The following is a 13,106-nucleotide window of genomic DNA, read 5'->3' as shown; positions in this document are numbered from 1 at the left end:
GTGCATCTTGTAATGGTACACACTGCTGCTACTGTGCGTCGATGGTGGAGGGAGTGAATGTTTGTATATTGGGTGTCAAACAAACCGGCTGCTTTGTCCTGGATGTTGTTGAGCTTCTTGAGTGTTATTGGAGCTGCACTCATCCAGGCAAGTGGGGAGTATTCCATTTCACTCCAGACCTGTGCCTTATAGATGGTGGACAGGCTTTGGGGAGTCAGGAGGTGAGTTACTCACCACAGGATTCCTAGCCTCTGACCTGCTCTTGGCAGCCACCATCTTTATATGGCTAGTCCAGTTCAGTTTCTGGTCAATGGTAACCCCCAGGATGTTGATAGTGGGGGTTCAGCAATAGTATTGCCATTGAACGTCAAGGGGTAATGGTTAGATTCCCTCTTGTTGGAGATAGTCATTGCCTGGCACTTGTATGGTGCAAATGTTACTTGCCACTTGTTAGCCTAAGCCTGAATATTGTCCTGGTCTTGCTGCATTTGGACATGGACTGCTTCAGTATCTGAGCAGTCGCGAATGGTGCTGAACATTGTGCAATCATTAGCAAACATCCCCATTTCTGACCTTATGATGGAGGGAAGGTCATTGTTGAAGCAGCTGAAGATGGTTGGGCCGAGGACACTATCCTGAGGAACTCCTGCAGTGATGTCCTGGAGCTGAGATGATTGACCTCCAACAACCACATCCATCTTCCTTTGTGCTAGGTATGACTCCAACCAGCAGAGAGTTTTCTCCCTGATTCCCATTAACTCCAGTTTTGCTCGGGCTCCTTGATGCCACACTCGGTCAAAAGCTGCCTTAATGTCAATGGCAGTCACTCTCACCTCACCTCGGGAGTTCAGCTCTTTTGTCCATGTTTGAACTAAGGCTGTAATGAGGTCAGAAGCTGAGTGGCCCCAGCAGAACCCAAACTGAGCATCAGTGACAGGTTATTGCTAAGCAAGTGCCATTTGATAGCATTGTTGTGACCCCTTCCATGACTTTACTGATGATCGAGAGTAGACTGATGGGGCGGTAATTGGCCGGGTTGGATTTGTCCTGCTTTTTGTGGACATGACATACCTGGGCAATTTTCCACATAGATGTCAATGTTGTAGCTGTACTGGAACAGCTTGGCTAGGGGCATGGCTATTTTGGAGCACAAGTCTTCAGTACTATTGCCAGAATATTGTCAGGGCCCACAGTCGTTGCAGTATCCAGTGTCTTCAGCCATTTCTTGATATCACATGGAGTGAATTGAATTGACTGGCATCTGTGATGATGGGGACCTCCGGAGGAGGCCAAGATGGATTATCCACTCGGCACTTCTGGCTGAAGATTGTTGCAAATGCTTCAGCCTTATCTTTTGCACTAATGTGCTGGGCTCCTCCATCATTGAGGATGGGGATGTTTGTGGAGCCTCCTCCTCCAGTGAGTTGTTTAATTGTCCACCACCATTCACGACTGGATGTGGTGGGACTGCAGATCTTAGATCTGATCTGTTGGTTGTGGGATCACTTAGCTCTGTCTATCACTTGCTGCTTATGCTGTTTGGCACGCAAGTATTCCTGTATTATAGCTTCACCAGGTTGACACCTCATTTTTAGCTATGTCTGATGCTGCTCCTGGCATGCCCTCCTGCACTCTTCACTGAACCAGGATTGGTCCCCCGGCATGGCAGTAATGGTTGAGTGGGGGATATGCTGGGCCATGAGGTTACAGATTGTGTTCAAGTAATATTCTGTTGTTGCTGATGGCCCACAGTGCCTCATGGATGCCCAGTCTTGAGTTGCTAGATCTGTTCGAAATCTATCTCATTTAGCACAGTGGTAGTGCCAAACAACACAATGGAGGGTATCCTCAATGTGAAGACGGAACTTTTTCTCCAATGACTGTGTGGCGATCACTCCTACCGGTATTGTCATGGACAGATGCATCTGCGGCCGGCAGGTTGGTGAGGATGAGGTCAAATATGTTTTTCCCTCTTGTTGGTTCCCTCACCACCTGTCATAGACCCAGTCTAGCAGCTATGTCCTTTAGGACTCGGCCAGCTCGGTCTGCGGCTGTGGTGCTACCGAGCCACTCTTGGTGATGGACATTGAAGTCCCCCACCCAGAGTACATTCAGGGCGGTACACAGTAATCCGCAGGAGGTTTCCTGGTCCATGTTTGACCTGATGCCATTGTCCCGAACAGTGATCTATAGTTTGTTTCTTTCTCACCCCTTTTTCTCTGTGCATTTTCATTGTATCTCCTCTTTAAGCTCTTTCTGGAGTCTACCTTTCTCTCTGGCTGTATCCTTCCCTCTGGCTGTATCCTTCCTTCTCTCTCCCTCCTTCTCCCATCACTCTTTCTCTTTTGCCTTCTGTCTCTTTTTCCCCTTCCTAATTCTCTCTCTCTCCCTCTCTCTCTATCTTTCTCTGCTTTGATTCTTTCTCTCCTAAAACATTTCATATTGGCCCCCAAGTACACTTTATTTCTAGTGCTGGGATCCCTCCTCCCCTGCCCTATTTTATTGCTTGTCTGTGGTGGTGTAGGATTGATTTGTTAAATGTCTGATCTGCTCTAGGAATTGTCAGGAGATCTTCATTCACCTCCACTGCAGACAGCCAGTGCGAATGGGAGCAGCGGTCCGAAGCTGTACCACACGGAGAGCTGTGATGGGGAGATGACGCTGGACAGTACTCAGCTGAAGGCTCTCTTCTCCCAGGGGTAGGTTACCAGTCGCAGAATGACACCAACTGGAATCTGCCATCTTTGTCTCTCTCCCCTGACTGCGTGTAACTTCACATCCTGTCAACTGACATACAGACAGCAAGTGAGCAACAACAGGAAGCCCTCTCCTCAATGATGTCATCAGTACTGATGGATTCGCTGGGTCACTCTTAAATATTTTCACATTTTCCTCTCATCAAATGCTCACTCTAACACTTGGAAATGGGAGACACTCATGAAGAAATTGCCCCACCTAATATGGTGGTACTGAGGCCCACTGTGCAGGAGGGGCCCAGGTCCATTTCTACCTTGTGCTGAATAAGCTGATCACGGCCAGGGGAATGGGAGGATCCATGCCTTGGGAGAAAGAATCAGCCCGGTTTCCCAATCCTGATTCCAGTGACTCTGCTCCACAGAGTTCTGATATCTTCTGTGGTTCAATATCTACTTTTTGATTCATTCATGGGATATTGGTGTTGCTGGCAAGTCCGGCATTTATTGCCTATTCCTAATTGTCCTTGAGAAGGTGGTGGTGGTGAGCTGCCTTCTTGTCCCACTGCAGTCCATGTGGCGTAGGTACACCCACAGTGCTGTTAGGGAGCAAGTTCCAGGATTTTGACCCAGCGACAGTGAAGGAATGGCGATATATTTCCAAGTCAGGATGGTGAGTGACTTGGCAGAGAACTTACAGATGATGTTGTTCCCATGTGTCTGCTGTGCTTGTCATAAGAACATTAGAAACAGGAGCAAGAGTAGATCATTCGGCCCATTGAGCCTGCTCCGCCATTCAGTAAGATCATGGCTGATCTGATTGTGGCCTTAACTCCACTTTCCTGCCTGGCCCCCACCCCCAGCCACCCCCGCAACTCCATCATAATTTTTGACCCCCTTGTCAATGAAAAATCTGTCCAACTCAACCTTGAATATATTCAGTGACGCAGCCTCCACTGCTCTCTGGGGAAGAGAATTCCAAAGATTAATGACCCTCTGAGAGAAGAAATTCCTTAAATGGGAGCCCCTTACTCTGAAACTGTGCCCCTAGTTCTACATCCTCCCCAAAGGGAAACTTCCTCTCAGCACCGACCCTGTCAAGCTCCATCAGAATCTTATATGTTTCAATAAGATCACCTCTCATTCTTCTAAACTCCAATGAATACAGGCCCAAACTGCTCAACCTTTCCTCATAAGACAACCCTTTCATCCCAGGGATCAGCCTAGTGAACTTCTCTGAACTGCTTCCAATGCAAGTATATCCCCCCCCCTTAAATATGGAGACCAAAACTGTAGACAGTACTCTGGGTGTGGTCTCACAAACGCCCTATAGAGTTGTAACAAGACCCTAATCAGAAACGGGATGGGGTTGGAAAGTTGATTTTAGAGTTGCCTGATTTGATTCTGAAGTGATTATCTATCCTGGACAGTTTGCTGACTGGGCAGAGGGGTTATAATAACCTCCTAAGCACAGGCGCGCTGCCTTGAGTCTGATGATTGCTTTTCCCATCCATCTTTCTTTCGTTCTTCTTGCCAATAACCTCGCCTCCCTGACATTACTGACACTAACTCTTTCTGTCTCCAGTTCCATTGGGGAGTCACAGTGGGAGTTGGAGCTGTTTGCACTGCAGGAGAGTAACGCGAAACTGGTGCAGGCACTACATGAATCAAATGTCACTGTTGAGCAATGGAAGAAACAGCTGACAGCTTACAAGGAGGAAACAGAAAAACTGCGAGACCGGGTGAGGCTCTTGGCGGAGGGAGAGGCTATAGAGCTGGGTTGTATGGGGAGGGGGAGCAGCAGGAAGAGATTTCCCCACTCTTGCCCCTGTGTTTCCAATGCTGATTTGCTCATTCTGTGCCAGCTTGGTGTCTGGCTCCAGACTGGGATCTTTGGCATCAATAAGGGTTAGAGGATCACACACACACTGAAGCAAAATCTGTTACTGAGTCAGTAACAATCCTTTGCTGCTGTCAGCAGAAGGTGACATGGATATCTGAACGTCAGAGCTCATTGCTGGAGAGAGCTGGGTTCCGAACCCCAGGACCCAGCCCTCTGCTGCCCCCGCCCCTTGGCACAGTGAAAAAAATGTTATTCTGTTGGTAGCAAATATTTCAGAACTGAGCAGCTAATTCTTCCTCATTCTTTTCTTCTCCTCCTCCCACTCACCACCTTTCTTCCTTGTCTCCCCCTCTATCCCCACCCCTCTCTCCCCATCCCCATCCCGTTCGCCTCCCTCTCTCTCCCCATTCCCTCCCCCTCTCTCCCCATCCCCTCCCCATTTCTCCCCATCCCCTCCCCCTCTCTCCCCATCCCCTCCCCCTCTCTCCCCATCCCCTCCCCCTCTCTCCCCATCCCCTCCCCCTCTCTCCCCATCCCCACCCCTTCTCTCGCCATCCCTTCCACTTCTCTCCCCATCCCTTCCCCTCCCCTTCTCTCCCCATCCCCTCCCCTCCATATACCCTCCCCTTCTCTCCCCATCCCCTCTCCTCCCCTTCTCTCCCCCTCCCCTCCTCTCCCAATCCCCTCCCCTTCTCTCGCCATCCCCTCCCCTTCTCTCCCCATCCCCTCCCCTTCTCTCCCCATCCCCTCCCCTTCTTTCCCCATCACCCCCCTCCCCTTCTCTCCCCATCACCCCCTTCCCCTTCTCTCCCCATCACCCCCCTCTCCCCATCACCCCCCTCCCCTTCTCTCCCCATCACCCCCCTCCCCTTCTCTCCCCTTCCCCTCCCCTCCCCTCCCCTTCTCTCCCCATCCCATCCCCTCCCCCTCTCTCCCCATCCCCTCCCCCTCTCTCGTCATCCCTTCCCCCACGCTCGCCATCCCCTCACCTCCCCCATGCTTGCCATTCCCCTCTCTCCCCATCCCCTCCCCCTCTCTCCTCATCCCTTCCCCCACGCTCGCCATCCCCTCCCCTCCCCCACGCTTGCCATTCCCCTCTCTCCCCGTCCCCTCCCCCTCTACCTCTCCCCCCCCCACCTCCCGCATCCCGTCCCCCCGGCACCCCGTCCATCTCTCCCCACTCCCCCTACCATCTCTCCCCACCCCCCCCCCTACCATCTCTCCCCACCCCCCCCCACCATCTCTCCCCACCCCCCCTACCATCTCTCCCCACCCGCCCCTACCATCTCTCCCCACCCGCCCCTACCATCTCTCCCCCCCCCACTACCATCTCTCCCCACTCCCCCTACCATCTCTCCCCACTCCCCCTACCATCTCTCCCCAACCCCCCCACCATCTCTCCCCACCCCCCCTACCATCTCTCTCCCACCCCCCCACCATCTCTCCCCACCCCCCCTACCATCTCTCCCCCCCACCCCCCACCATCTCTCCCCACCCCCCCTACCATCTCTCCCCACCCCCCCTACCATCTCTCCCCACCCCCCCCCACCATCTCTCCCCACCCCCCCCACCATCTCTCCCCACCCCCCCACCATCTCTCCCCACCCCCCCTACCATCTCTCCCCACTCCCCCTACCATCTCTCCCCACTCCCCCTACCATCTCTCCCCACTCCCCCTACCATCTCTCCCCGCTCCCCCTACCATCTCTCCCCACTCTCGTCTACTCTCTCCCCACTCTCGTCTACTCTCTCCCCACTCTCGTCTACTCTCTCCCCACTCTCGTCTACTCTCTCCCCACTCTCGCCTACTCTCTCCCCACTCTCGTCTACTCTCTCCCCACTCTCGTCTACTCTCTCCCCACTCTCGTCTACTCTCTCCCCACTCTCGCCTACTCTCTCCCCACTCTCGTCTACTCTCTCCCCACTCTCGTCTACTCTCTCCCCACTCTCGTCTACTCTCTCCCCACTCTCGTCTACTCTCTCCCCACTCTCGCCTACTCTCTCCCTACTCTTGTCTACTCCTCTCTCCTACCCCCTCTCTCTCCAGATTATTGAGCTTGAGTCACAAGGTGAGGCTGTTGTAACAGTTGCAACTCAGAACACGGACCTCAGCCAATCAGTGGAAGAGCTGGAGACCCTGTTAAAGGAAAAAGAGGAGGTAACCTCACCTCACTGACACACTCGGAGCAATAACCCCACTGCTCTGACATCACTGACACACTCGGAGCAATAACCTCACTGCTCTGACATCACTAACACACACAGGGCCACAGCCCCACTTCCCTAACATCAAGGAGTGATAATGTAGTGCAGATTGTAATTAAAGTAAGCTGATATGAGTTTACTGAGTAGGGAGTTCTAAATGTCAATATCTTTCTAAAAATCTGGTCAGCAGTTAGCATTTAACTGATATTTACTTAAAGTAAGTTAATAAACCAAAGTAAGTTTACTCCAGCCTTCGGCAGGGATAAGCAAGCTCTGCTGGAGAGCAGCTGATTAGTTAATTGACTGACTAATCCAATCTGGTTGTTGTAGTCTCAGCTCCAAAGACTAACTGCAGACCAGATTTTTAGAAAGATATTGATGCTTAAAACTCCCTCCTCACTTCCTGACTCCCCAAAGCCTGTCCACCATCTACAAGGCACAAGTCAGGAGTGTGATTTTTAAAAATTCATTCATGGGATGTGGGTGTCGCTGGCTGGGCCAGCATTTATTGCCCATCCCTAGTTGCCCCTTGAGAAGGTGGTGGTGAGCTGCCTCCTTGAACCGCTGCAGTCCATGTGGTGTAGGCACACCCACAGTGCTGTTAGGGAAGCAGTTAGGGAAGGCAGCTGTACTGCTGGGATGGTCTACACCTGAACTGGGCTGGTACCAGTGTTCTAGTGAACCACATAACCACGGAAGTAGAGAGGGTTTTAAATTAAATAATGGAAGAAAGGGATCAAATTTGAGAAGATATGAGAAATCAAACAGTAGAGACAAGGCAAGAGAGAAAGTTATTAATATGGGAAATGATAAACAGACCGTGACAGGAAGGGACAGAGTACAAATCTAAAGCTAGAGGTAACAAAAATAATAAAAGAACAAAGCTACATGCTCTGTATCTGAATGCACAGAGCGTTCAAAACAAAACAGAGGAACTGATAGCGCAAATAGAAATAAATAAGTACGATCTGATAGCCATTACAGAGACGTGGCTGCAGGATGACATAGATTGGGACCTGAATATTAAAAGGTATGTGACATTTATGAAGGAAGGAAGATAGGAAAAGGTGAAGGGGTGGCTCTGTTAATTAATGATGGTATTAGCGCATTAGAGAGGGATGACCCTAAGTTCTGGAAACCAGAATGTAGAAGCGGTTTGGTTTGAGATGAGGAATGATAAAGGCAAAGAGTCACTTGTGGAAATGGTGTATAGACCCTCCGACAGTAACCATATAGTAGGACAGGGTATGAAGGAAGAATTACTGGGAGCTTATCAGAAAGGTACAGCAATAATCATGGGGGATTTTAATCTACATATAGTCCGGAAAAATCAGAGGGGTAAAGGAAGCCTAGATGAGAAATTCATAGAATGTTTTCAAGAGAGTTTCTTAGAACAGCATGTGCTGGATCCAACCAGAAAGCAGGCTATACTAGACCTGGCATTGAGCAACGAGATAGGATTAATTAATGACCTCATAGTGAAGGTGCCCCTAGGTCGTAGCGATAGTAATATGATTGAATTTTACCTTCAGTTTGAGGGAGAGAAGAGTGGGTCTAAAACTAGTATTTTAAATTTAATTAAGGGCAAATATGATGGCATGAAAGCAGAGCTAGCTAAAGTGAATTGGCAAATAAGTTTAAGGGATAGGTCAATAGGGATTCAGTAGCAGGCCTTCAAAGGGATATTTCAGAGCCGAGCCCGTCCAACATTTCCTCATAAGACAACCTGCCCATTCCAGGTATTAGCCTAATAAATCTTCTCTGAACTGCTCCCAACGCGTTTACATCTTCCTTAACTAAGGAGACCAGTACTGTATACAGTACTCCAGATGTCGCCTTGTATAACTGAAGCATAAACTCCCTACTTTTGTATTCAATTCCCCTCACAATAAATGATAACATTCTATTAGCTTTCCTAATTACTTGCTGTACCTGCACACTAACCTTTTGTGATTCATGCACTAGGACCCCCAGATCCCTCTGCATCTCAGAGCTCTGCAATTTCTCACCATTTAGATAATCAGCTTTTTTTATTCTTCCTGCCAAAATGGACAATTTCACATTTTCCCACATTATATTCCATTTGACAGATCTTTGCCCACTCACTTAAGCTATCTACATCCCTGCGTTAGCAGTTCAGAGAAAGTTTACTGGACTAATACCCCAGGAATGGGGATGGGTTGTCTTATGAGGAAAGGCTGGAGAGGCTAGGCTTGTATCTGCTGGAGTTTAGAAGAGTAAGAAGAGACTTGATTGAAGCCTTTAAGATCCTGAGGGGTCTTGACAGGGTGGATGTGGAAAGGATGTTTCGTCTTGTGGGAGAATCTAGAACGAGGGGTCACTGTTTAAAAATAAGGGGCCGCTCATTTAAGACAGAGATGAGGAGAAATCTTTTTCTCTCAGAGGGTTGTGAGACTTTGGGACTCTCTTCCTCAAAAGGTGATGGAAGCAGAGTCTTTGAATATTTTTAAGGCAGAGGTAGATAGATTCTTGATAAGCAACGGGGTGAGGGGTTATTAGAGGTAGGCGAGAATTTGGAGTTGAGGCGACAATCTGATCAGCCATGATCTTGTTGAATGGCGAAGCAGGTTCAAGGGGCTACACCCCTCACTGTAACACTCTAATATATCCCGCACCCCTCACTGTAACACTCTGATATATCCCACACCCCTCACTGTAACACTTTGATACATCCCACACCCGTCACTGTAACACTCTGATATACTCCACACCAGTCCAGCCCTGCTGAGCTGAAAGGCCTGTTTTGGGGCAATACATTCTGCCTCATTCAGGAACCTCTGCTGTGTGTCCTGGTGTTTAAACACATTCATTGCTTATATCAATGGTGAGCTGGGACAGTCTGTGGTTTCGGGTCCTGAGCTGAGCAAAGGAGAGAAACTTGATCTGGCCAGAACCCATATGAGATTCACTCAACATATGAGTTTGGTATCGGAGTGCAGTCTCTACCCCTTCTGAGGTCACACTTTCCCTCCTGCCTGGTGTCATAGTCTCTCCCCATGCACAAAATTGCGAGCTCCTCATGCCAATGTCTATCTGTGCCGCTGTCTCTCTGTGTTCCTGATCTTCTTGTTTCTCTCAGGAAATCCAGATGTTGAGAAGCCAAAAATCTGATGTGAACGAGTTAGAAAGTGACCGGGAGGAGGCGCTGCTCAGACTGCAGGTACAGGTGGCGGGGGTCGGGGGTCGGGGGTGGGGTTTGTATTCGATGCCTTGTCCAGCTCACTCAGGAAACAGAGTCAGTCTGTCGGTCTGGACAGAGCTGCAACTGACCAAATCTCATTTGACCTTTGACGTTTTTTTCAGGAAGTTGAGAGTCGGAATGCTGATCTGGAACAGCAGCTACAGGATGTGGAGCAGACACTGGTCGACTGTGTGAATGATCGAGAGAGGATCCAGTGTGATGCCCGGAAGCTGCTGGATATCCTTGATGTCAAGCTCTACGAATTGAATGATTTGCGACATGGTTTAGCTAAAATTGCAGAGAAGGAGGAAAAGTCTTGAAATGTACAGCTGGCTTTGGAGCGATGACGATGAATTGAATTTTGCCTTGATTTCCTGTGACTTCCCCACGCAAAGCAATCTCTTCAATTGTTAGAATCACTGCTCCCCACTCCCATCACTCACCTTTATTTACATTCACTTCCATTTCACCCAGGACACAGTCAGATGTGGACACAGGATCCGAGCAGCTATCTCTGTGAATCAGCAATTCACCCGATCCAGGAGCTACGGATCCAAAGCTGCAGCTTATTCTTGTGATGTCTCACTCTCAGCATGCAGTGAAGTAACTATCCAATAATTGCCCTGCTTACACCCACAACCCTGCAGTTCTTCCGTTCAACCATTTATCTAATGCTCCTTTCAAAGTCACTATTGAATCAAGCACAACTGTCCTTTCAGCAATGAACACGAGGCCCCTCCTCAATCTCAGGAAATACTCTGTTCTGGGAGAAACGAACTGAGCCCCAGTGGAACAATGCACAGTCGGCTAAGATCCTTTCCCTCACGTAAAATTCAAATACCCCACACCCCTCACTGTAACACTCTGATATATCCTGCACCCCTCACTGTAACACTGATATATCCTGCACCCCTCACTGTAACACTGATATATCCCATACCCCTCACCGTAACACTGATATACTCCACACCCCTCACTGTAACACTCTGATATATCCCACACCCCTCACTGTAACACAGATATACTCCACACCCCTCACTGTAACACTCTGATATATCCCGCACCCCTCACTGTAACACACTGATATACTCCACACCCCTCACTGTAACACTCTGATATATCCCACACCCCTCACTGAAACACTCTGATATATCCCACACCCCTCACTATAACACTGATATACTCCACACCCCTCGCTGTAACACTCTGTTATATCCCACACCCCTCACTGTAACACTGATATACTCCACACTCCTCACTGTAACACTTTGATACATCCCACACCCCTCACTATAACACTCTGATATATCCCGCACCCCTCACTGTAACACACTGATATACTCCACACCCCTCACTGTAACACTCTGATATATCCCACACCCCTCACTGTAACACTGATATACTCCACACCCCTCACTGTAACACTCTGATATATCCCGCACCCCTCACTGTAACACTCTGTTATATCCCACACCCCTCACTGTAACACTCTGATATATCCCACACCCCTCACTGAAACACTCTGATATATCCCACACCCCTCACTATAACACTGATATACTCCACACTCCTCACTGTAACACACTGATATACTCCACACCCCTCACTGTAACACTCTGATATATCCCACACCCCTCACTGAAACACTCTGATATATCCCACACCCCTCACTATAACACTGATATACTCCACACCCCTCGCTGTAACACTCTGTTATATCCCACACCCCTCACTGTAACACTGATATACTCCACACTCCTCACTGTAACACTTTGATACATCCCACACCCCTCACTATAACACTCTGATATATCCCGCACCCCTCACTGTAACACACTGATATACTCCACACCCCTCACTGTAACACTCTGATATATCCCACGCCCCTCACTGAAACACTCTGATATATCCCACACCCCTCACTATAACACTGATATACTCCACACCCCTCGCTGTAACACTCTGTTATATCCCACACCCCTCACTGTAACACTGATATACTCCACACTCCTCACTGAAACACTCTGATATATCCCACACCCCTCACTGTAACACTGATATACTCCACACCCCTCACTGTAACACTCTGTTATATCCCACACCCCTCACTGTAACACTGATATACTCCACACCCCTCACTGTAACACTCTGTTATATCCCATACCCCTCACTGTAACACTGAAAGCTAGGTACATAAACGGAGCAGACTGGTTGTGACTAATCTCTTTGACATTATGGATGGCTTGTCCATCGAGAGGTTTAGCTTAGGATCATTGAATCTCATCCCAGAAGGTGGGCAATAAGCCACTGTGTCTCTGCTAGCTCATTGAAGGAGTTATCCAGTTATTTCCTGGCACCTTCTCCCTTGCCTTGAAATTTTCGCTCCTTTTATCCAATTCCCTTTAAAAGTTATTATTGAATCTGCTTCCACGAACCTTTCCGACAGTGCATTCCAGATCACAACAACTCACTGTGTAAAAAGTAAGAGGTATTCAAAATGTTGAAGGACCTGGACAGAGCAGATAAAGAGAAACTGTTCCAAATGGCAGAAAGGTCAATAACCAGACAACACTGATTTTAAGGTGATTGGCTAAAGAACCAGAGGCGACATGAGGAAAAAATTTTCACACAGTTAATAGTTGAGATCTGGAATGCGCTGCTTGAGAGTGTGGTGGAGACAGATTGGATCGTGGCTTTCAAAAGGGGATCGAGAAAAATATTGCAGGGCTACGGGGAAAAGAGAAGGGGGAGCGGCACTAGCTGAGTTGCTCTTTTAGAGAGCCAGCACAGATATGATGGACCAAATGGCCTCCTTTTGTGCTGTTAACACTATTCTATGATCTCACCTCTGCCAGTCACCTTGAATCTGTGCTAAAATTAAAACAGAATATTGCAGATTCTGGAAATCTGAAATAAAGACAGAAAGTGCTGTATATACTCAGCAGGTCTTTCTGCATCTGTGGAGACAGAAACAGAGTTAACATTTTGAGTTGAATATGACTCAGAGCTTGTGAAGCAGAGTCATATTCAACTCAAAACATTAACTCTGTTTCTCACTCCACAGATGCAGAAAGACCTGCTGAGTATTTCCAGCACCTTCTGTTTTAAATCTTAAATCTATATTCTCGGATTATTGACCCTTCTGCCACTGGAAACAATTTCT

The 13,106-nt window shown here is 48.6% G+C and overlaps 1 protein-coding gene across 1 annotated transcript in view; it reads left to right on the top strand.

The window, feature by feature from the left end:
• LOC144689061 (homer protein homolog 3-like) overlaps nt 1–10,870 on the top strand; it is a 95,363-nt gene extending 84,493 nt beyond the window's left edge. Inside the window, exons 5-9 of the mRNA XM_078556205.1 lie at nt 2,557–2,699; nt 4,279–4,435; nt 6,584–6,694; nt 9,842–9,922; nt 10,066–10,870. Of these exons, the coding sequence (XP_078412331.1) occupies nt 2,557–2,699; nt 4,279–4,435; nt 6,584–6,694; nt 9,842–9,922; nt 10,066–10,263 (690 nt within the window). The 3' untranslated portion in view covers nt 10,264–10,870. The remainder of the gene's footprint in view (nt 1–2,556; nt 2,700–4,278; nt 4,436–6,583; nt 6,695–9,841; nt 9,923–10,065) is intronic.
• The last annotated feature ends 2,236 nt before the right edge of the window (nt 10,871–13,106 follow it).

This window comes from Cetorhinus maximus, chromosome 13, assembly GCF_964194155.1.
Source record: "Cetorhinus maximus chromosome 13, sCetMax3.hap1.1, whole genome shotgun sequence".
NCBI lineage: Eukaryota > Metazoa > Chordata > Chondrichthyes > Lamniformes > Cetorhinidae > Cetorhinus > Cetorhinus maximus.
This window is presented reverse-complemented; position numbering and strand designations above follow the sequence as displayed.